We start from the raw sequence: 25636 nt of genomic DNA on the forward strand, positions 1-25636 counted from the left end.
TCCTGTGAATTGCTAACCCCACTTCTGGAACTGATTGGACTCTGGCTGCTCTAAGAGCTGACCTCCATAGGTTCTCAGCCTTTTTCTCATTTGTTATTGATGTTGATAGCTGTTGGTGGGGGCAGGGGAGGCTTGACCCTTCCTACATGCTAAGTACACATGTTACTACTAAGACCACCCCAGGCCAGTTCTCACCTCTTTAAAGGATTCAACTGCCAGCTTTCTGTAGTAAATCCCCTGACTAGTAACTCTTCTGTCTTTATGAACAACAATAAAAGACCCATTTCCACAGAGTAGCAAATATCAGGTCTGGCACTGCCATCTACATAAGTTCTTTCTATGTACCAGACAATTGCACTTTACCAGTGAGAAATGTGAGAGCGTAACATTCATACGCAGAGCTGGGACATGAAGTCTGGCTCTAGAACCAAATATTTGATCACTTAGCTAGAGCTTAATAAGAAAAAGCTAGTCAACATTTTGCTCAGGGCACTGTTTCCCCAGACAGGTGAACAGGTGTCTGCGTCTTTGCAGGCCAGTTTCCAAAATATCCCCTGATGCTTGGGTTTTTCTCTGCATTGTACATCTGTCGGCTCCAGGCACTGGGTACAGCTCAGGGCCCTCCAGAGAGATTTTACACAGTAAACATGTTTGGGCTGGTTGCTTAGCAACAACAAAGACAGTATGAATTTTTCATCACAAGATTAGCATATATTATTTCAGGGAGATGAGCACACAGCCGCAGGAAGTGCTAAGCCCTTCAAAGCAATCGAATAGGGTATCTCTGTACTTGGACCTACCAGTCCCTTCCCAACAGCAGGTCCTGACCCATCACATTACTGGTTTTTCCCCCAGTTTCTCTTTTTGGTATGGCTTATAGATTAGTTAGTGTAATGATTGATGTTGATTATTAACTTAACAGAACTTAGAATCACTCAGGAGACAGGCTTCTGGGCATACCTAGGGATTATTTTGATTATGTTAACCAAGGTGGGAAGACCTGTCCACTGTGGGTGGCACCATCCCCTGGATGAAATCCAGGACTAAATACATGGTGAAAGGGAGCTGAAGAGCAGTGTGCCTTCACTGCCCTCTGCTTTCCTGTTACGATTGTGATGTGATCAGCTACTCCAAGCTCCTGCTGCCTTGATCTCCCTGCTCTCCCTTGAGCCAAAGGACAGCCTTTCCCCTTGTCTACTAGGCATGTTATCACAGCAACAGGAAAATTAGCCAAGAGTCAGGTTTGTGACTTATTTCCTAGTAGATCCCATACAGAAAACACTGTTGCACCCTGCCTAGGGTTTTAGATGCTGACCATGTAATCGGCAACTAAGAATGCAGGAGAAAGACTCAGTAGGGGAAATAGCCAAAGCAGCAAGCAGTGGTTAAGGCAAAGAGAGAAGGGAAAGAAGAGACCAGCAAGAGGACTCAGAAGGGCAAGAGGATACCTGAGTCAAGATCCAGAAACAATCAGAATAAACAGACACGAGCTCGTTCCTGGGTACCTGCCACACTACAGGGATACTGAGGCCGAGGCTCTCTCTTGCCTACCCTGAGTACAGGGTCTCTACACATTCCTCTACTAAAGGGCATCAGTTCAAACCCCACCCCGACCTTAGTGCCTCTGTGTTCACAACCAACACAGACTATTCCTTGCTAGCTCTGGGGAAACCTGGTCTGAAGATGAAGAAAATAGCTTCACAGAAGCAAGTGTTCTTGTGTGTGTGTGTGTGTGTGTGTGTGTGTGTGTGTGTGTGTGTGTACATGAGCACTATGTGCATGCATGCACAGAAGTTTCTGCAAAAGTCAGAAGAGGGCATTGTTTGGATTACCTGGAACTGGTACAAGCAGTTGTGAGCCACCATGTGGGTGGTGGAAACCAAACCCAAGTCCTCTGCAAGAGCAACAAGAGCTCTTAACCACGGATCTAGCTCTCCAGTCCCAGTAGAGCTGAATTTTAATAACTAAGGAATTCTTTGTATGGGCATCAGAACCAACACATTGGAGCACACAAAATACCTCATAACCAAAATGTAGAAACTAACGTGTCAGCAGAGGGGAGAAGAAAACAGAAGCATCCCTCCCTCCTGCCCTCTCTCCCCTTCACTGTGTTTATACTCACTTTTCCTCCTCTTCCTCCTCCTTCCCCTCCTCCCCTTCCCCTCCTTCTCTCTTATTCTTTAAGTTGAGCATTTCAAGCAGCGTCTCACTGTTCTAACTATGTAGACCAAGCTAGCCTGGAACTTGGAGATCCTCCTGCCTTGCCCCTCAAGTGCTGGGATTAAAGTTTTGTGCCACCATACCTGACCCTCTATTCCTTTCTTTACCCCTGTAATGACATTTATTGAGCACATACTGTGTGCCAGGCTCAGTACGCGGGGATGGGTACACAGTAGTGACTGCTCCCTCCTCCGTGACACAGTGACCCATTCTCTAGCCTCATGAAGCATACAGTGCTGTGGGCAGGACCAGAGTCAACAGAAAGGCCAGGGTGTGTGAAGTGAAGAGCATGAGGTCAGGCTTGAGGGTCAGTGAAGCTGAGGCAAGCATCCCATTGCAGCCCCTGGTCAGGCCATCCTCATGCATGCTCCATATGTTCTAATGCCTCTGTGGACTGAGTACGGCTTCTATTTAGTTCCCATGGGTTTTTGTATTAAGGTGAAATCCACACAAAACCCGACCACTTTAAAGTGCATGAATCATGAATCAGTGCCATTTAGTACATTCGAGTTGTTAACCAACTACCACTGTACCTAGTTCCAGAATAATTCATAACCTTGGCAGAAAACCTGCACTGCTGAGTGAGAGCCTCTTGTCCTTCTTCCCCAGGCTCTGGTAAACACTGCTGCTGGTCTCCTTGGACATTTCGTATAAATAGAAACATTTAGCAAGTGACCTTCTGTGTCTGGTGTCTTAGAGTTAGCATAATGACTGTTTTTGCAAAACTTTGTTTTATTTTCAGTTTTGTGTGTGTGTGTGTGAATCTGAGCGTATGTGTGCAGGTACACTTGGATGCGGATACAGGAGGCTGTCCGAGTGCCTGGATGGGAAGTTACAGATGGCTGTGAGCTGTCTGCTATGGGAAGAAGTGTGTGAACCCTGCTTTGGTCATCTGCAAAACAGCAGATGTTGGTACCTGCTGCACCAGCTCTCTAGTCCCACCACTCAGAGCATTGCTAAGGTTTGTCCCATTGTTCACACACCCCGCCTGCTTTCCTTTCCCTAGTCCTCCTCCCTGGACATCACAGCCTGTTGGTTTGTGTTCCTTCAGGACATGATACACATGGGAGTTGAATTCCAGATCATATGGAAATTCTGCATGTAACTTCTGGGGGATCAGCCAAACTGCCTTCCATGGATACTCTGCCATTTTCTATTCTCCCAACAATATTCAAGAAGCCAAATTCTGAAACTCTTTTTACATTCTGATTTCCTTCCTTCCTTCCTTCCTCCCTCCCTCCCTTCCTTCCTTCCTTCCTTCTTCCTCTTCCTCTTTCCTTTGAGATAGCCCCCTTGAAACTGTGTGAAGCTGTGCTTTGGATGTAAGCTATGCCCTGCCCCCACCCCACCTAGGCTTGCTGTGTTCTAACCTCTGGCCTCCAGCCGGTGGCGATGTTTTGGAAGGCTGAGGAAGTGGAGTCTTGCCAAGAGAAGTGGGCCACTAGGGTTGGGCCTTGGGGTTTTACAGCCTGGCCCCACAACCTGTCTGATCTGTTTCCCGATTGCAGAAGCAATCTGATCAACTGCCTCACCCTCTGGCTTCCTGCCTCTCTCACCATGATGGCCTGGTATCCCCTAAAACTGTGAGCCAGAATCGGCTCTCCTTCCTGTAAGTTCCTTCTTGTCAGGTTTGGTCACAGCAGCAGGAGACGAAACTAAAACACACACGCATCTCACTTCAGAATCTCCTAAGCCTTTCCTGGAAACATTTTAAAATGATTCTTGTGCATTTATCCTGATTTACGTTTCTAAGTACACTGGAAGTTCATTGAAGTGAACCCAGGTACGTCTGCATGCATCTGAGACACTTGTGTCCCAGAAGCAGTCGGCGTGACAGTTGAGAAGTCTGTACCTGCCATTCTGTACCTTAAATCAGTTGTACGCTGTCTTGGCCCTCATCCTTAGCTCCCACCCCACCAACCTTTAGCTTGGGTTTGGAGCTGAGGACCCTGCTGCTTCACCCAGACACTCGAGTGTCCTCTAAGCTCAACTCCATTTTGTATATAATGCCCATATGTCTTGAGGCTGACAGGCCAGAACAGTGCCAGGAGGAGCTCTGACAATGTCCCCAATGGAGCTGCTGTGTGGCCTGTACCCAAGCCTTCCCATCGGAACTTTCACTAAGTGCTAACTCCTTGGCTAAAAGGCTTTCATGCCTTTACACTAAAGTAAAGGAAAGGCTTAGATGATTTTCACACTGCATTGAAGGGTGATTACAAGATATTTCGAGAGGTGGGTTGAGGCTTTAGGGTGACAAGGAACACTTTATGAGTTTTTCCATTATAATGACAAGAGTGTCGCTTGCCTACTAAAGCTTGCTCTATGGGAACAAGTTGGGACTGTGCCATGAGGGGCATTTACACATGAGTATGAATGAACAAAAGCAGGGAAGGGTCCTGAGGGAATTCTGTGTGATTGAGTCCACCTGGCAAAGACCCAGGGCAGGTTGATAGATTTCATTGATCTCCTTTGCCCTCACTTCCGCTCATTAAAGCCAGGGTGTGCTTAGCTTTCTTAGAAACTGGCACAGGGCTTGGAGGAAGGCTAAGAGGGTGAATGGATTGGAAGCTGCACGGGGGCTGGCTGGGGAGTGGGTGAGCAAGCTGCCTGCAGCCACAGCATGCTCACAGCATAGGCATGGGGTTGCAGGGGTGCTGCAGGTTTTGAGCAATCTCTGCACTTGCCTTGTGGCGTGTGGGCAGTCTCACTTCTGATTGGTTTCCCTCCCTTTAGGCCTTGGTTCACTTGGTTAGCTTAGGACAAAGTAAAAACTTCACCCGTGGGCGCAGGGAGCTGTCTCAATCTGCCAAGTGCTGACTGTGCAAGCATGGAGGTCTCTTCAAATCAGTGGCACCAGTCTAAAAGCCTGGCATAGTGGTGAGTGCTTATAATTCCAGCACCAGGGAGTCTATAGGACCAGGTATCTACCTCTGATCTCCATGTGTACATACACACAAGTGCAAGTGTATCTACACACACACCTAAGTCTTCACCTGTGAGGACCAGGCTCCAACACCTGGGAAGTTCATACTGTGCCTGACAAAGGGTCCAAACTGCTTAAGGTGGCTATGCTGCTGAGGTATCATGGAGAGGTAGTAGCAAGCAGGAGAGAGGTGTGTGGTGTGTGTGTGTGTGCATGCATGTGCACATGTGTATATGCAGGTTCATACATGAGAGCACTTGTGCATGTATGTGTACTTGTATCTGTCTGTGAGGGTGTGGTTGTGTGTTTTCGTGAATGTATGCATATATGTATGCATGTCCATATGCGTGTCTGGGTTCATATGTGTTTGTGTGTGTGCAAGTGTGTATTTGCATGCATATATGTGTGTTTGTGCACATATGTTTATGTGTGTATTCACACATCTATGTTTGTGTGTGCTATGCATATATGTATAACAGGAAAGTAGAAGGAGGACTATGATGTGGGAGGAAGATTTCCAAAGATCAGGAGAACCAAAGAAGGGCATGAGGATGGGAAGAAAGACATATCTTCAGACTGGAATGTGACTTAGTGATGAAACACTTGCCTAGCATATCCTTGATTCAGTCCCCAGCATGTCACAAAAGGAGGAAAAAGAAGACAACACAACTGGAAGATGACACAACTGACTATGACAAACTGTCTTCTCTCCTACACCAAGTAGATTCCCATATACATATAAAAGCAGAGGAAGTGTTGGGAGGGAAGAGGGGACAGAAAATTGGATGAGAGTGGGGAGAAGCTATTTGGAAGGGTGAGGTACGAGAGTGAGACATAGGCATGAAAATGCTATAATGGAGTTCAACTAACATAACTTAAAAAGTAAGGCATGGTGGTGCATGCTTGTAACACAGGGAGGTTGAGGCAGGGGAGTCAAGAGTTTAAGGTCATCCCTGAGTACATAGCAAGTTCAAGACTGGCCTGGGCTACATGAGGCCCAGTCTCAAAGAATCCAAAATAGTGATGACTAAAATGTTTAAAGAGGAATGTTCTGGAGAGGATTCAGAGTAGGGGAGAGCACTGGAGGGAACAGCAGAGGGTCTGATGGAGGCAGGCCCAGGCCCTGCCTCTCCTGGTTTCATACCTTCCCTTCCCTCAGAGCCCTTCAGCAGTCCGGCTTCCATTTCCAATACACCTTCCTTTGTCTAAAAGGAAGGACGAGCTGACAGACAGAGGCTCATCAGTGGTGTTATTTCAAGACAAAACCCAGCCTGACCTGCAGGCTTTCTGGTAGCTGTGCAAGTGTGTCCTTTGAAGACCTCATCTCCTACTGTAGGAGTAGCAGATGCTCAAAGCAGCACACGATGGGGCCTTTGTGCAAAACACTTACGGACAAGAAGAGCAAGAGAGTGTGAGGAGTGGCTGACTCACAGCCAGAGTTTTGCCATGTTGGCATCAGGATAGGGATAGGGAACCAGGGGATCTTTGCTTTCCACAACAAACACTCTTGGAACAATAGATTACAGAACCCAATAGGGAAGCCTGGCTGTGAAGACAGACAGAGGCTCTGTGGACCAGAGGCAGGAGAGCTCAGCCTGCAGGTGGCATGAGAGGAAGCTGGGGGTGGAGGTCACTGTGTCTCAGGGTGCCCTGAGAGGGTCATGCTCACCAGAGTCTGAATGGACAAAGCATCCTTCAGATCCCTATAAGGCAAGTAGGGCCTTAGTGGGGGACGTGGGGCACAACTGAGATATTTGCAGTCCATACAAAGGAGCTGCTAGCATCAGAGGAAGCAAATGCCTGCCAGTCCTGCCCGGTGGGGTTTCTTGACTCTTCCTTCATTTTAGGAAAGCTCCAGAATCCTTGGCTGTGTAGCTGCCAATGCCCTGGGAGAGTCTCACAGTGACTCCCTGTGTCTGCCTATACCTGGGCCTTGAAGTCTGGAATCATGGGCTGAGGCTCCTGCCAGGGATCCAAACAGCACTGCAGATTGTCCCTGGGGGAGGCGCCATAGGGCCACGGCCTCCTCAGGAGCACAGAGCCTGTGGCTGAGGTTGACTAAGCCAGGAGAAACCCTGCCTGGGGGACTCAGACAGGCCGCCTTGGGAGGCTGCGCTAATTGCAACAGTAAACGGAATGGTAATTAGGCTAATAAATAGTATAAATAATTAAGCTGCCTTCAAAGGCCCTTCTCAGAGTGATTTTGCTATATAGTCTTTGAGTGAGTGAAGTCTTGAGGCATCTGAGTAGATCCACCTTCTCTCTGCTTTGACATCAGCCAGTGACCTATGCCTTCCGCACCTGCCTTGGTTACCTGCTGTTTCCTCATTACTGAATCATCATGGAGATTAGGTAGCATGCTGTGGTGGTTAGAGTAAATTGTCAACCTTACAGAACCTAGAATCACTAAGGAAGCAAGCCCCCCTCCCCCCCCCCCCCGGGGGCCGGCCTGTGGGAATGATCAAAATTAGGTTAATTGAGGTGACAAGACCCATCTTGGCCATAGGTGAGACCATTCAGGTTGGGGGTGTCTCAGACAAATTAAAATGGAGAAGACTAGCAAAACACTAGAATTTATCTCCCTGCTTTCTGACTGCGGATACAATAGAACCAACCATAGAACCAACCTCCTCAAGGGCCTGCGGCCATACCTTTCCTACCAGGATGCACTGCACCTTCAAACTGTGAGCCAAAACACACAAAGCATAGTGCCCAGAATGCAGTAAGTGCTGGGTTAGAAACTGCCCCTTGTTTCTCCAAGGCCTCTCTCTGAGTCCTCCTGGCCCAGCTCCAATCTTATCCCACCCCCACCTTTTCCCTGAGCGACCCTGATTTTCTGTCCTTTTATGCTCTGGCCCTAGAGGCTCCTTCCTGTCAGCTACATTGCTAGAACACTGTGTGTTAGCCCAAGAGGACCCTGAAGGAGACCTCCCCTTGATTCCTCCCTGCCAGGTTGCTGAAGGTGGCTTGCTGTATCCATGACTGAAGGGCTCAGCACTTTCCAGGGGAATGTCTTCAGTCATCCAACTGCCCTGGGGCTTGTGACCTCCCCTCCTCTGAACCCCAATGATCCTGCTGGGCCTGAGATATCCACCATTCATGTTTCACGCTGAGGCCTTGACCCTCCACTAGTGTAAATGTTTAATGAAAGGTCCCCCATCCAGCCTCCCCCCCCACCCCCCGCAGCATCCTGACATCCAGTGCAAATGTACCCCATGTTCCGGCCCAAATCTAACAATGGGTGCTCAGTCAGTGTTAGCCACCATCACAGACCCTGAGAGTCAGCCAGGAGAATGAGACTGGGAAGGTGGGGCCCAACAGGGAAGATGCTTCTAGTCACACAAGGTCTCAACCTATAACACTGGCTTTCATTTTCCGTTTTATTCAACATCCAGACAGTAGGATCTGTGAATCTCATGGCCTTTAATACCTGTTGCCAATCAACACCTGGGAGCAGGGCACTTTAGGGTGGTTCTCATTTCAGGGAGCTTGTAAGGACCTGAGGAGAAACACCCCAAGTTTATAGTAACCAGAAGCCAGCTGTTCTGATATTACTGACCTCCTATGGTCCAATCATATTCTTGTACATTTTTCAGACCTGTTGCAGGATGTGGGGTGAGCGATGCAAGAGGTTTGTATCTGGTTTAGAAGGAAGAACAACTCTGTCAAAATGGCAGCTTGAAGGGAGATGTTCGACCTGGCTCTGCTGTGGTTGGGGACAGACATCTCTCTGTATTTTCTCAAGGGAGAGGATTAAGTTAGAGAGACAGACTGTGTAAACTGAAGAGTTTTGTCTACTTGCTGGCTTGTGTTTGTTATTGTTGTTTTAGCAAAGCTAAGCAAAGCAGATACTCCAAAGAGAAACTGCAAAGGGCCGCCTTGAAGGGAACAAGCTGCCCAGTGGGTTCTGCGTTGTGCATTTGAAAGAAACTTCTATAACTCTGGATCTGGTAGGCAACACATTCATGGGCTAGGGTAAGCAAGCCATTTCACTCCCAAATCATGGTAGACCAGATCTCCCTTTTAGGTCATTTCTTCCCATGATCCTATAAAAAAAAAGTCACAAGGGTACAGAAGTCAAAACCACAATGTAAGTGATGTATATTATAAAGCCAGAGTCTTTAACAGCACACACACACACACACACACACACACACACACACACACCATTCATTAGCACATATCTGGAAATTGGGTGAGCGCTCTAATTTCTGATCTAGTGGCAACAACCTAACTGTGACCCCAAAGGGGCATTCAGACCATGAAGAAATATAGCTGCCCAACATGTCAATATCCTTGGCTATCTTCAACTCCTTGCCTACCCAGTGTTTGCCCTTTAAAGGGATCGTCTCTTCTTGACTAGATAGGAAGGTCAAGGAAGGAACTAGTCTGCCCTCTAAGCCCTGCTGTAGGTAGTTATGCAGCACCTTCCGTTAGAGTTCCCTCTGGGCAGCTTACAAACCTGGAAGTAGAAGAAGAAAACAAAATTCCTCCTGGGTTCAGCTCTCTAACACACACCCCTCCCCCTCAAACCGGGTTCCACCCTAAGCAGTCCATTGTTCTTGGAGATGTCTCATCCGATGCTCCTTTTCTCGGCTTGGTTCTTGGTGCCCCTGATTCCTCCCTCCTGGACATCTCCCACCCCTCCATCTCTCTTTCTCCTCCCACCTCTCATGTCTCTCTGTCTGTCTGTCTGTCTGTCTGTCTGTCTGTCTGTCACTGTCCTTGCATGCACTGCTGCTGTGACTTACCTGAATCTATTTTGTTGAGGCCATTCTCCCTCACAGACTCTCCAAAGCTCTCGCTGTTAAAATAGAATTCCAAACCTTTTGTTCAAGGCCCTTGATGGCCTGGCCTCACATTCTTTTCCAGTCTCACCTTGGTGACTTCACCATGCCAAGGGTGTGTAGCCCTCTGGGTCCAGATTACTGCCATCTTCCTTGAGATGCCTTTGTCTCTTTCACCATTCATCAGCCTCAAGTTCTAGGCTGAAGCCCTCCTCCTCTGATCACACCGATGGCGAGGAGCTGTTTTTTGGGCCTTTGGTAGTGCACAGCCCCAAACACTGGACCTTTTAAGACCACACTCAGGGAACTGGAGAGACAGGAACACTTGCTGGCCTTTCAGACGACCTGAGTTCAGTTCCCACTACTTTCATCAGGTGGCTCACACTAACTGCCTATGGCTGCAGATCCAGATGCTAGCCTTCCCAGGCACCTGTGAGTGGCACACACTCACACAGACATATGCACATAAATAAAAATAACCTTCACTTTTAAAAGGCCATATTCGGCAGGCTGGGGGAGTAGCTCAGTTGTAATGGGTTTGGTCACACACATGAGGCTGCGTGGGTTCCGTCCTCAGAACTGCCCAAAATGAAAGGCTGCTGCTCACCTTTCTATACAGATGTACCCGGGGCAGCCAATACCTTTCATCTTGTCTATCAGTCCTTACCCATTGATACAGCACGAGGATGCCTGAGCTGAGCAAGAACGAACCCTCTGATAGATTAGCTATGTCTGCCATGAGTTCAGTCTCAGGAATTTGATGGATTAGCTGTGTCTGCCATGAGTTCAGTCTCAGGAGTTGGGGCATAAGCACTTCCTTGCTCCTGAGTATGGAGTCTCTCATCCAACCCCTCAGTAAACTCTCTGGGAGTAGAACATCATGTTTGCTGCAGAGGCTGGGTGAGTACACAGGAAATGGATGTGGGATGACTTATCAGATCCTAACCCAACGAGGAGAATCTAGGCTTAAGCCCCACATCTAAGGAGAATGCACACCTGTTCGCTAGCACACTACCTCCCCGGCTGTACTCATATCTCCAGGGTAGAGACTGCTGTGCCTTCCACATGACTGAGCACAGAGCACAGCTGTTCCCGGAGACCTGCACCTCTCTGCACTTTTTCCACCCTGTGTCACCCTTGATGGATGATTTATATGCTTGCCAGGCTCAGCAAATGTACTTCCTCCTCTAATGTGGAGAAAAGCTTCGGGGATGCGGATGTGAACAGCAGGCGTTGTTAGAAGGGTAATCTTGAGTGCACCCCTTATTTCATGGGTAAACACAATCCTGTTCCAGTAGCTTATGATTTTCAATAAGTTGGCATCATAACAGGGGTGAAACTGTTGTCCTGGCCCATGGCTTCATCAACTATGCAAGGATCATAGAATCAACAATTTCTCTGGCTGCTCTGGAAGAAGAGTCTAGATTCCGTGTCTAGAAAAGTGAGCAGGGCCCATGTAATAAAAGCCAGGCAAGGTTACACTTGTAACCCAATGAGTGGTGAGGAGCCAGACACAGGCTTGCTGGCCAGCCCGGGCTACTTGGAGAGTCCTAGGACAGTGAGAGACTCTGTCTCAGAAGAGCTAAGTAGACGTGTCACCTAAGAAACAACTAAGGTATGTCCTCTGACCTCCACATGCCTGCACACACATGGGTATTTGAGTGACCACACAAACACACCAAACAATCATGGCCACCACAGATAAGAAATGGAAGTAAAAGTGTCTAAGGGGTTAAACTGGATCAGAGGCTGTATGAAGCCCGTATACTGCTGTCTTACAGAAGCCACTGATAGGCTGAGCTGAGCTCCTGGCCCTTAGTCTCTATTTAACAGAGAGACTTTCGGCCCCTGCAGATGGAGGGACCAGTGCTGAGGGAGGGGCTCACACGGAAACTTTGGAGGTCAAAGGCTGATGGAGAGACAGCTCTGGGGTCGAAAGTCACTGAAGCACACAAAGAATGTCAAACTCAGATTTGAACAAGAGTATAGTAAAGTGGGCAATGTTCAAACATCCAGACCATTCATTCAAAACCAACAGACACCTCACTGGTCTGGAGAAGAGGCCCACAGGACACGGTGTCCAGGTAGGCAACACCAAAGGGAAAGTCAAGAAGCCTTGGGGACATCCATCCTCAACTGTTTCCGTAGATATCCAGACCTGGGAGCCACACATGTTCTGAGCAGAACTGGCTTTGGATTCTAATCCTGTCTGAGCTGCCCACCCACTTTGAGGCCTTGAACAAGCTTCAGTTTTTATGATACCCCATTTTCTCCTGGTAGAGAAAAGAGCTATGCTGATTTGATTTTTACTTGGTTTTTAAATTTTATTTAATTTTTATATGTGAGTGTTTCACCTGTCTACCACTTTCATGCAGTTGGTGGAGGTCAGAAGAGGGTGTCGGATCTCCTAGAACTAGAGTTACTAATGGTACCACCATGTGGGTGCTGAGAAGTGAGCCCAGATCCTCTAAGAGTGGCAAGTCCATGCTCAGCTCTGTTCTATCTCTTTTCTGAATGGCTGGGTCTAGCCCACCTCATCCTCTGGTGCCTTACTGTCAATCACCTACAGACTCACTGCTCTTTGGATGAAAATGTTCAGCCACTGCTTTGTCCCAGAATGCTCCTTTCTAATGTCTCTGCCTGTCAAGCTGCCGATTATGCTTTGGGGTGCTCAGTCCAAAGTCAGGGTCTCTGAGCATCTTCTTGCATGGCTCCCCTCTCTACACTGCCTTCTCTGGATGCTGTGTGATTCAAGCCACAAAATCTGTGCGATTCCAGCCACCCATTCTAGCTGGGTTTTTATTAGGCTCAGCATAGCAGTTTCCCTTATAACATCTGTAACTATGTATCAATCTCACATAATTTCCTCTACAGAGACTTAGAAAGCTCGGGAATTTGCATGGGCAGTGTAGGGAGGACACAGACAGACATGGGGTGGGAAAGGCTGCAAGCCTGAGTTTAAATGAGAGAAGCAGAGATCTTCCTCAGACTGGGAAAAAAAATCTGCTTTCGAATTGCTTAGCCACTGACCTGGGGGGTGGAGGGTGAGGGGTAGAGGGGGTGGGCAGAGGATGCTGTTACAAAGCACGTAGTCTTCTCTGGCCAAATTAAGTTCCAAGAGGAGTAAGGCCATTCTGACTACAGATTTAGCCTGTAGGAGGTCAGCTTCCACTGGGGACAGTGATCTCCCTCAGCTAGCTGGCTTAACTTAATAGACCCACACACCTCTCTCCCCTCCGCATGCGTGCAGACCGTGTGTGAGGGTAAAGACCAGAGGCTGCCATGGCTTCGTTCACAGAACATGCCCTTGATGGTGAATGATGTCTGACCAGATGAATGAGTGAAGGTACCGCCTAGAAACACAGAGATGGAACGTTCTCTCCTCAAGCCTCTTCCCACATCTTTCCTTACACCTTCCCACAGCCTTGGGAAATCCACTGCCAGCAAAGAAGCACAGGCTAGCCTACAGACTCTATAGTCACATGCCTGGATCCAAACCCTAACTTGGTATCTCATTAATCACATGACTTCAGACTTACTCCTCTGTGCCTCTGTTTCCTCTTCTGAAAAGCAGGCAGAATATAGACACTTTCCTCATGAGGTAGTAAGCTTTAAACACATCCTTCTGGTGCAATATATAGACCTATGAATGACATCTGATTGATACACAGAATTATTTATTTATTTATTGATTTATTTATTCATTCATGTTTGCTTGTTTCTTTAATTATTGTCTTTTTGAGACAGGGTTTTTTTAGTATAACAGCCCTGGCTGTCCTGGAATTCACTTTGTAGACCAGGCTGGCTTCAAATTCATAGAGATCCACCTGCCTCTGTCTCCTGAGTGCTAGGATCAAAGTCGTGAGCCATACAATTTTCACACACACACAAGTGTGTGTGTGTGTATATATATATATGTGTGTGTGTGTGTGTGTGTGTGTGTGTGTGTGTGTGTGTCTAGAGTCTAGACTGCCCTTAGACATACTATATAGCCAAGGATATAGCCTTGAACTCCTGATCCTCCTATCTCCACCTCCCAAGTGTTAGGATCACAGGTGTGTGCCATCTCTGGTTTATGGAGTGTTGAGGGTTGAACCCGGGGCTTTGTAAATATTAGACAAAACTCTACCTACTGAGCCACATCCCCAGTCCTCAAAACTAGCCTTTTTAGGTTTAAAAATAACCTCCAAGGGAAAACAGAGTAGGAAGAGGTGAGTCCCGATAGAAGGGGATTTGGGACACAGGCTTGGAATACACAGGAGAGGAGGTGGTGCAGGCTGCAGGATTGCCATGGAAACGCTGCTTGGCGCCAGGACCGGAAGACCAGCTGTTTCTTTAAAATGAAGCTCAGCTCAGCAGTTTGGAATACACACCTTTTTTTTTACTGGGACCCTGTGGACTCGCCCCTGAGCAGCCAAGCTGATCTACCATACTTGTGTCTCTGGGGTCTCTGTCAACCTGGGATGGGCCCAAGAATGATGCAGGTACCAGTCACACCAGTAGCACCACGGGAGGCTTCTTAGACATGCAGAATCCACCTGAGGCCCGGGCCTGGAATCTGGGTTGTCTGGCTCTCTCTGTGAATGATGTCTGCCAGCTAGCTCCTCCAATATGCCTGCTCCCCATCCCCCACCCTTGGACGGAAGGCTGTGTGGGGCAGTAGAGGACATCAGGATAAAATTCTAGAGTTTAGCCTAGATTGAAAGGAAACCCCCACTGTTCTCCGTGGTGCGGAGGAAGCTGTTTGTTATAGAGCACACAGTTTTCCATGGCAAAATTAGGTTCCAAAGAAAGTCAGGCCAATCTGAACTGCAAACTTAGCCTGTAGAAGGTAGTCTTCCCCTGGGGAGATGGTGATTATATGTGTGCACTTTTGTGTATTCACACGTGCATGTGCACGTGTGCGTGTGTGTGTGTGTGTGTGTGTGTGTGTGTGTGTGTGTGTGTGTGTGTGTGTGTGTAACTGTGTACATGTGAATGTGGAGGCCAGAGATCAACCTTGGGTGCCTCCCTTCTTATTTTTCAGTCAAGGCTTCTCTGAGTTTGGAGTCCACTGATGTAAATAAACCATCTAGCTACTGAGCTCAGAGAATCTGTGTCTCCACCCCCTGGATGCCAGGGTCACCAGTGTGTGCCATCATACCCTGCTATTTATGTGGGCACTGGGAATCTGAACTCAGGTTCTCATGCTTGCGTACTAACCCTTTCCTGTCTAAGCCATCTCTCCAGCTCCCTGAAACATCCGTTACTTTAAGAAGGATGTCCCAGCACAAAACATCAAATTAATAACCAGGGTCAAAGAAACCTCAGGTCAGCTGAGTCTTCACAGACCGCTAGCTCTGTAATTAACTTCTGCTTTCCCAACATAAACCTCACTTGGGAGGGCATCTGTCTCTTCCCTCCTGGAGCCTTCACGCTCAGGTGAGGCCTGGCCTGAGGTGAGGCTCCATCAATATTTGCTCATTAGATGAAGTCCAGGTCCTCCTGCCCTGCCCCCAAGCCATCTGTCAGCCTGCAAGAGCTGATGTAGACAGAGCCCAAGGAAGCCTGAGCCAGGAAGGTGGGGTGAGGCTGGGAGGAAGGGCACAAGGCGAGCAGCAGCCTCCACTTAGCCCCAGAGTGACTGCTGGGGCTGCAGGAGTCACCTTCATCCCCCAAGTTCTAAAGACTTGGGGAAAACAAAGAAAAGGAAAAACCGAAATTCAGTTAGGCTCCCTGCACAGAGGCAAGTTCTCCCCAGAGCTATTGGCTTTTCACAAGCTTTTTCCAAAATAAAATAAAATAAGATAAAATAAAATAAAATAAATTATTTTTTTATAGATGTTGTTTGCAGAAGGATCTTACTATATAGGCCTGGTTGGCTTTCAACTTGTGATCCTCCTGCCTCTACCTCCTGAGTGCTAGAGTTACAGGTGTGAATCACTATGCCACCTTTATGTATGTATGTGTGTATGTATGTATATATGTATGTATGTGTTATATATGTGTATATGTTTGTGTGTATATATATATATATGTGTGTGTTTGTATATGTATGTATATGAATATGTATGTTTTATATGTGTATATAGGTGTGTCTATGTATGTGTGCTTATATATGTATGCATATATGTGTGTTATATGTATGTACATGTATGTGAATACATACATGCATGTAACACATCTGTGTGTTGTATGTATATATATGTATGCATATGCTTGTGTGTTTATAAATGTTTGTGTATGTATGTATATGTGTATTATATTGTGTGCATGTGTGCCTGTATTGGGGTTTTTGAAACAGTTTCTCAGTACATAGCCCTGCCTGCCTGGCCTGGAACTCATTAATGTAGACCAAGCTGACCTCAAACTCATGCCACTCTTCCCAGATCTGCCTCCCAACAGTGATTACAGGCACATAGGGAACGCTCATGCCTGACCAACACATCAGGCTTACTATGCTCTGTTGTACTAAATACACATGGCATGAAATCTGCTTAGTGTGGCTGTTAAATAAGCTCACAATGCTGGGTAGTGACCCAGAATCTCCACAGCATGTGGATTTTGTAAGACTGCAACTCTGTCCCTTTTCAACAGTACCTCCCTCCCTCCCCACTATGCCTCGATACCACCCTTGTGCATCCTACCTATGGTGTCTGACTACCCAAGGTCTCTCAGGTTTGCCCTGTAGCCAGCATCTTCCAGTTGCAGTGTTGTCCTCTAGGTTTGCGCACATGGCAGCGTGTCAGGACTCCTCTCTTAAGGATGAATAGCATTTCAATGCCTGTACTGCCAATTTCTTTCTTTTTCTCTCCTCTGTCTCTCTGTTCCTCAGGCAGGAACCTGGAGGCAGGAACTGAAGCGGAGACCATGGAGGAACACTGCTTACTGGCTTGTTCCCCATGGTTTGCTCATCTTGCTTTCTTAGATAGCCCAGAACTACCTGCTCAGGGGTGGGACCACCCACAGTGGTCTGGCCACTCCCACATCTATCATTAATCAAGAAAATTTCCTTACACTTGCCTACAGACCAGTCTTATGAAGGCAGTTTCTTTTTGAAGTTCCCTCTGCCCAGATGACCCAGCTTGTGTCAAGCACAGAGAAACTACCCAGCGTATCTTGCTTAGGTGGTAATTGTGTTTCCTCTTTGGAGAATGACCACAGAAGTCCTTTGCCTGCTTTTGGGTGGAGTAGTTTGGATTTTTTTAACTCTGACTTTTCCCCATGGGCTTTTAGTGCTCTGCACTCCCTGGTTGGTTTTGACTGGCTGATTCAGTCCTGCAGCAGGAGGCAGGCTGGATGTGACCGGGCATGTCTCAGGCACTGTCGTACACTCCTCCCCCCCCCAGCCCCCCGCCCCGACTGAACCTTGTATCTGCAGAGTTGGCCGTGCTGCAGGGAATCAGAGGCTAATAGTCTAGGATTCAGATAAGGCTGGGAAGCCAAGGGGCTCCTCTGAGGGTTCTGTTCTGAACACATGTCTCTTCTGCTTGGCTCTGATAGACAGACATTCCTGATTGTAGTCCCTCTGAACACCTTTCCTGATGCATTGGTACCTACTGTCTCAGATCCCTGTCCTGGGCTACAGGGACAGGGAGACCAGAAGTCCTGGCCACTTCTCCACCTCCACTTGGGTACAAGTGTGCCTGCAGGGCCTGCCCCTTAACATCCTCTTTCTCCCAGACATTGTTATTCCCCAAACCCCTCTCCCAAGCTCTCTCTGCCCTCAGCCTCTTTTCTATGACTTGAGCAGTGAGGTTTCAGTTATTTGACATGCAATGAAAAGATGACATTTTTTCACATTTATGTATGTATGTATGTATGTAGGTTGGTAGGTAGGTAGGAAGCACACATGTTGTCCATGGTGTATGTATGGTCAGAAGACTGCCCACAGGAGTCAGTTCTTCTTTCCATCATGTAGGTTCTGAGTATTGAACTCAGGTTGTCAGACTTGGCAGAAACATCCTTACCCAGTGAACCAACTCAATGACCCCGAAACAGGGTTCTGAAATGAGAAACAAGATGTGTGACTGGTGCTTTTGTGCCTTGAGGATGTGAGTTACTGACCGCAGCTCTGCTCCCAGAGCTTGGACCATTAATCATTCTTGCAAAAGGCCACTGCTGTTTGCCCTCAGGATAAGGATCGATACCAAGTGTGGAAGCCATAGACTGGGCATACAGAAGATTGCAGGGATATGAAGTCCTGCCCAAGGCTGAGTGGACAGAGGCTGATGAACCCTGTCTGCGGTGCTGGGCATCCGTTTGGCATGCTTTGGGTTACAAGGCAGAGCTCCAACAGTAAGAATATCATCACTGTGAGCATTCAAGGTCCCAGGGTGGATGGACCTGGTGGCCAAATGATATTTCTTACACGCGTTCACGACCGGCCAGGAAGAACACAACAAACCAGAATCTTCTGCGGCAAAACTTTATTGCTTACATCTTCAGGAGCCAGAGAGCAAGAGAGCAAGAGCTCTATTGCTTACATCTTTAGGAGCCAGAGCGCAAGAGCGCTAGAGTGCAAGAGCCAGAGCAAGAGAGAGAATGGCGAAACCCCGTCCCCTTTAAGGAGAATTATTCTCCGCCTAGGACGTATTACTCCCTGATTGGCTGCAGCCCATCGGCCGAGTTGTCGTCACGGGGAAGGCAGAGCACATGGGGTGGAAAACTACCCTTGGCACATGCGCAGATTATTTGTTTACCACTTAGAACACAGGATGTCAGCGCCATCTTGTAACGGCGAATGTGAGGGCGGCTCCCCACAATATTAATATCAGAGAAACAGACTCTGTGTCCCTCTACCCGCAGTGCATGGTGTTGGCTTTGTCCTAACTCTGACTCATCTTGCAGTCACAAGACAGGGGCATGTGGTTTCTGCCTAGTGGGGACACATTCTGTCTGGAGAACATGCCTAACATAGCATCTGGACTGGCTTCTCTAGGAATGAACAGGAAAATCTACCAAAGTAATGCCATGGATAGAGCGAGCAATCACAGCCTGGGGGTGAAGATGGCCCCAGACAACCAGGTGACAGTGTGTGGGAAAGCAGACAGAAGGGAGTCAGGATGTGTCTTTCTGCTTCAGGATAGGCAGGAAAGCATCCCCTGGCTCTGGGGGAGGTCCCCATGGAGAACTCCATCCATTCCAGGAGCCAGTGATGTGTCCCCCCACCAAAACCACAAGTTCAGCCAACCAAGACTCAAACCCAAGAGCCAAATCCAGCCCTCTATCAAACGATTAAGGTGGAATAAAATCAAATGTAGACAAGGGTGTGCTCCCAAGGCTACTCAGACAGCCTCACTTCTGGTCCCAATATGTGGCAGGCAAGCTGACTCTGAGTCAAGGGTGGCTGAGACCCAGCAGTATCTAGGAACTCCTTGGGGCCGAGGAACAAGGTAGAGCACCTGAGGCAGGACCAGGTGCTTCAATTGCCATTTGGTCCACTAGCAATGGCCAAATGACAGTCGATGCCAACCGATAAATGGTATGAAGACACATCAGAGTCTCTAGGGGCTCAGTATGGCCCCAAGTGTTCCTGAGTCTCATTTTCCCCACTGCGAAATAGTAAAACAGATTTAACCCACACTTAGGTGAGATGCAGGACATGGCTCTGGACTACTACGTGTCAGGGACATGGTCCTTCTGCCTTCTGCACACCTCCCTCCTTCAAGGTCAAAGCCAAACCTGACTTCCAGACTCTCTAATTGCCTGTGGATCACATGCAGTCCTGCCCTTGACCTTTGGTCCACTGACGCTCTATCTCCTAAACAGTTAGATGGGCTAGTTCTTCCCTTCTGTTGTCTGGGACATCTTCCCAAAGGACAATGTCACCTGTCTTTGCAACCTGAAGCAACAGCTCAGAGGTGTCATTTAAGCCAACAGCCCAGAGAAGCAAAATGACCCAGCCAAAGTGCCCCAGTTCTGGTGCTAGGGTCAGGAGTGGGGCTAGACCTAGGTGCTGTGCTCATGGGTCACACCACCAACAGCTAAAACATTACTGGGGGAGGTCAGTACTGTGAGCCAAAGACCAGTTGTGGTGAGGAGAGGTTGGAATAGTCCAGATGGGTGATGGGTGGGTCAGAGATGGCCTTTGGGGCCTTAGAAAGGAGGTGGACAGGTTTGGGAAGTGCCAGAGGCCAGTGGGTCAGGCAAGGCAGGCTGTTACAGGAGTCTGGATTTTGTGGTAGATGTGGTGGGGACCACTGGCCCAGCTCAGCCATTGGAAAGGGACATAAAGAACAGAGAATAAGAGACAGACAGACAGGCAGACAGACAGATAGACAAGAGACAGAGAGACTGACAGAGAGACAGAGAGGAAGGCCTTAAAGGGGGGTGCATAGAAATATGACTTTACCCAGATATGGTTGAGGGGAGGGTGAATAATGGATTATGGCCCACTCCATTTACACATATACTCTTAGAAGTGACATTTTCCCTTCCCAGGCTAGTTCTTGGGGCAGACTGGAAGCAGAGCTCCCACCCTCCCTCCTTCAGGAAGTCATGCCCACTTCTCCTTCTTGGGGTGAACATGGTTCCTACCACCTCCTTCTGTTCGCACCAACTAACCAGTTCTATTCCCATCCATAGTTCAACATTAAAAAGTCCACGGAGCCTGTCCAGCCCCGACCTCTCCTTAAGTTCCCGGACATCTATGGTCCCCGGCCAGCCGTGACGGCCCCAGAAGTCATCAACTACGCAGACTACACCTTGGAGACCACAGAGGAGTCTGCTGCACCTGCCAGCCCCCAGGCCCAGAGTGACAGTCGCCTCAAGAGGCAGGTCACAGAGGAGCTGTCCATCCGTCCTCAGAACGGTAGGGTTCCCTGCGCCTGGTGGGCCGCATGAGGTCAGGGAGGGTCTTGCCTGTATCTTCGGATACAGTGTGTGACCCCCTGAAGCTGTCTAGAGCCCCGGTGTGGTAGGCTCCGATGTTTGGCATCCAGCTTTCCTGTGAGAAACGAAGAGTCTGTTTCAGATCCTACTGTGCAATTACATAAGGGATAAAAAAAAATCAAGGTTAAAAACAGACTTCTGGGTTGTGTCTAATTCTCTGCCTTTTTATATGCTTGCTGTGTGGCATAGACATACACTAAGCCTCTCTGGGACTTCATCTTCATCGATGGAGTAGAACCATATTATCACCTACCTGTGAAAGTCACTGTTAAATGTATATCAATAATGACTAAAATAAATGCTTGAACCAGGGCTTAGTACAAAGCATGGAACCATATGGCTATTGTCACTGTCCCTATTCTTCCTATGAGCACCAGGCTTCGGAAGGCAGTACTCACAGGTGGGCAGCATGGTGCAGCCAGGGCTATAGCAGGGGAGCTGAGATGCAGGCCTTAACTCACAGGAATACAGAAGCTTTTAAGAGAGACAATCCTAAGAGTAAGAAGGTAGCCAGTCCTGTGGTCCAGATTTGCTGCATGTGGTAGTGAGGAAGCAGCAGCTTTGACAGTGACCTGGGTTCATGTGTATTCCTGTTGGCCAGTGGACAGATGGCCTAATTCAGGGTTCAGCAGTGATCCCTGGCCTGGCTTTTCAGAAACCACTTGGATCTGTGCTGCAAGTGGGCCAGTCCTCTTGGCTGTCAGCAGTCAGGCTTCCCTGCCCACATTTCACATAGATTCAAAATCGAAGACGGGAGAATTAAGTCAGGCAAGATTGATGGGTGTGAGTACTCATGGGGACGATCCCCACTGCCAGAGCCTCTCTCAGGAGCCCTGGATTACTCAATGCTTGGATGGATCCAGGATGGAACTCGCCATGGCTCCAGAGAATCCAGCACACAGAGACTCCTTGTCTTCATTTCCTTCCCATTGCAAAGGGCAGCATCCTGGTTCTGACCCACAGACAGCTACCAGCATTGGCCAATTCAGCCAGCATCCCATGATGCACTGAGTGTTTTTGACTCCCTCCCACCCCCAGCTCCACTCCTCCCCTCACTCAAGGATAACACAGCTGCAGAGGGAGCTTTGCAGATGCTGCTCCTGGGCAGAAGCCCAGCCAGGGGAGGCAATGCCGGATGGATGGGGATTTGCATCCTCAGTCTGAGGCTGCTTGAGCTCCAAGACCTCTAGGTACCAATAAGCCCCTTGTTACCCAGTCCACTGCGGCATCCTCAGGATGGCTCTGGGAGCCAAGAGCATCCTGCACATATACGTGTCTTGATCTCACCACAGTCAATCTTCTCCTTAGAGGATACTTTGTAGCAAGAGTCTAATAATGAGTCCTTGGGGACATTAATGGCCCCCTAGAGTCCTGCCCTCTGATTCATTCTGAGGAGCAGCAGCTCAGTTCTGGTTGCATTAAGTGTCATCTGCGGTATCCACTGTGGCTTCTTAATTCTCCTTTCAGGCTTGACTCACGAGAATCTTTCACACATTAGGCTCCAGCTCGAGTGAGGGGTGAAACCAGCAACATTGGTAGTTTTATTGGTGGTTTTAGGAGCTTCTTGATTAAAGATAAGGTTCTCCGTTCACTCAGCAAATGTTGAATGGACATAAAATCAAAATCAAAGCCACCATCCTTGCCAGTGGCATCAACTCTGGGCTCGGTTTTGCTGTTGTCTCCACCTGTTCTTTTCTGTGAGATTTGCCCATAATTCTACCCCCTACCAGACCATGTGACCACGTGACAGCTTTCCTTGTGGAAGGCACACTATAGACCAGGCCAGAGCGGAGAGCATCATCTATAAAAAACACACAACTACTATGTGGCAACTTAAGGGCAATATCAGAACCTACATATTGACCACTGAACCATAACGGTCCCTTAAGGTGCAATTCCATAGCCCCCTTTAGGGACAGTTTTTGGGCTTGGGTGGCAAAGATAGCATATTATGATCAGCATGATAGCCATGGTCACCCTATCTGTCTCCCAGGTGTAGTTGAGGATGTCTGTGTCATGGAGACCTGGAACCCAGAGAAGGCTGCCAGCTGGAACCAGGCCCCCAAACTCCACTTCCGCCTGGACTATGACCAGAAGAAGGCTGAGTTATTTGTGACAAGCCTGGAAGGTACTGCTTTGTGTGATTGGCAGGCCCTGCAGGTGGGATGGAAGGGTCTGCAGCTAGAAAGAGCAAGGGTTAGCGCTCTGGCAGTCTCTCATGCACAGTGCTCAGACACAGAGATTCTTCCCCCCTCCCTCCTATAGCCGTGCACACCAGGAATTCCTAGCTGACAGACATCTTTCTTCCGCATGGTGACTCAAGGACCAGTCCCTTCCACCTGTAGTTCTCTACACTTCTCAGACCTCCTGCTAGGTGCTTCTAGCTGATAAGATGAGAATTAGAAGAGGTCACAGCCATTTCATAATAGCCTTAATGGATGGAGCGTGAGTCACTTCTTCTCATATCCATTGGTTGGAACCTTCTCACTTGGCCACACTTTGTTGCAGGGCATTTTAGGAAAGGTGACCTGGCAGGCTGCCTACCAGGATGGGAGATAAGTGATGGACAAGCAGCTAGTGGCCTTTGCCAGCAATGCCTTTGACATTGAACAGGGCTCTGTGCCAGACAAAGACAGTCTTTCAAAGGTCAGAAACATTTCTGAGAACTTATCCTGGATTCGGGTAATCTGTCTGATAGGATATTCTGGGGAGTACTCCTCTGACAGTACTCCCCGCCACCAACAAAGTTCAGACTTCTACAAAGAAACCCGAGCTGGAGACAGTGGTGTGTCAGCTGTGCTGTTTCTCTTCCTAATGACTTCTGTTTCTGTGTTAACCAACTTTCCATCACTGTGGCAAAATACCTGAGGAGGGAAGATTGGTTCTGGCCCACAGTTCCAGAAGTTTCCCTCAGTCTACAGGGGGCCCTGTTGACCTTGGGTCTGTGGTGAGCAGAACACCATGGCAGAGAGCAAAGCCACTCACCTTACAGTGACAAGGAAGCAGGGGGTGGCCAGAGTTCCATGATGCTCTTCAAGAATATGCCCAGTGACTGGTTTCCTTCCCCTGGGTCCCACCTCCCTAGAGCACCGTCAGCCAGGGCCAAGCCTCCAGCCTGCTGCCTTTGCAGGACGTGTGAAGGTCCAAACCCTCATTAGTGACTTATCTATCTGCTTTGATAAAATATCCTGACAAAAGCAATTTAAAGGGAAAGGATTCATTCTGGCCCACAGTTGGAGAATACACGTCCATTGTGTACCATGGCTGCCAGGGATTGAGGCAGCCGGGGATTGAGGCAGCCGGGGACTGAGGCAGCCGACCACAATGTCTACAGACCAGAAACACAGAGTGATGAACTCTGAGGCTCAGTTACTTTTTCAGCTTAGGCTCTCAGAAGGCACCATTGGTGGGTCTTTGGGATCTAAAAGCTCCCTCATGACCACGCCCACAGGTTGGTCCTCTAGATGATTCTAGATCTTATCAAGTTGACAAAGCTAACTGTCACTTGTACCACATCAGTCTTGTATTGAACTTGACCTTGGAGATGGAAACCAGGGCTTCAAGCCTGCTGAGTAAGTTCCCCACCCCTGAGCTTCACCCCCCTCCCCCCACAGCCCCTAGTTTCCTTATCTGAGTGAGAATTTTTCCCTTTGTTCTGTTGCTTAAAATGTTTAAGCACTCCCATGTACACCTCTGGTCCTCAGGTAACTACAATTTTATAGATTAGGAAACAGTTCTAGCCTCTCCTCCCAGGGCTCCAGGTTACTCTGATAATGAGTGATGGAGCCAGGAACAAACAGCCACTTGAAGCTCAGAAGGAAGCACCAGGTCCTCAGGCCTCATTGATGGAGAATGGGCTCATTCAACCTCTCTCTCTCTCTCTCTCTCTCTCTCTCTCTCTCTCTCTCTTTCTCATATCAGCTCCCACAGTGAAGGGATCATCATCAGAGTCTTAGGAGGGTATGCAGGACACATCCACGCCATGACACTTTAGAAGCACACTGGTCAGCAGGGATGGACACAGTGACACATTAGTGACACAGAGCAGGGCGCTGAGTGGGAGACCCAGGTCCCTTTCCTGGTGAGGTTAAAGACCGAAGCCCATCAGAGTGGCCAAATGCTATAGCTTAGATCCTAACTGTCCCCAGAAGTGCATGCAGCTAACACTTGCTCCCCAATCCACTGATCTGTTTCTCTCACACTCATTTGTTCCCTGGCTATGATGTAATTGTTCTGCTGGGTCATGTGATTCCACCATGACATGCTGCCTAACAAAGCAATGTAACCGATGGTCCCATGGGCTAGCATTTCTGAAACTATGAAACCAAGTAAACCTTTTTACTCTCTAAGCTGGTACTCTAAGGTGTTTGTTACAGTGTCAGAAAACTGACTAACACAATCCACAGTGGGATGCATCCAAACCATCAAGGTCGAGAGTCGGAAGCAACATTCATGAGGCAGCAGCCGGGTGACTCAGATCGCAAGTGGCTGTGTGGTAAATATTTAAAATACAGAAATCCATGAGTCACACACAGCGTTGGTAGCTATCCTAACCAAAGCTCGTCAGGGACCTTGGCACCAATGGGGACGTCTCTGAATCTTGAGGTCGGAAGGAACCTGGAAAGTGCCTCCTCTTATCCTTACTATCCAAGGAACCCTCCCCCGCCCAGTTCCATGATGTCCCAATTTGAAATGCTTCTTCCCCACAAGACTGTTACATAGTGATGGAATGCTGTGGCAACCCCGTGGTCCTGCAGACACCCCAGGTCACCTGTGTTCTATAGCCCCATCTGGAGACCTATCTCCCCAAAGCCCGGGAAGTCCCAGGTCTGTC

General features: G+C 48.4%; 1 protein-coding gene across 1 annotated transcript in view; it reads left to right on the top strand.

The window, feature by feature from the left end:
• The window catches only part of Syt13 (synaptotagmin XIII), a 40951-nt gene that overhangs the window by 5156 nt on the left and 10159 nt on the right, over positions 1-25636 (top strand). Inside the window, exons 2-3 of the mRNA NM_030725.4 lie at positions 20497-20722; positions 22796-22930. Of these exons, the coding sequence (NP_109650.1) occupies positions 20497-20722; positions 22796-22930 (361 nt within the window). The remainder of the gene's footprint in view (positions 1-20496; positions 20723-22795; positions 22931-25636) is intronic.

Source organism: Mus musculus, chromosome 2, assembly GCF_000001635.26.
Source record: "Mus musculus strain C57BL/6J chromosome 2, GRCm38.p6 C57BL/6J".
NCBI classification, from domain to species: domain Eukaryota; kingdom Metazoa; phylum Chordata; class Mammalia; order Rodentia; family Muridae; genus Mus; species Mus musculus.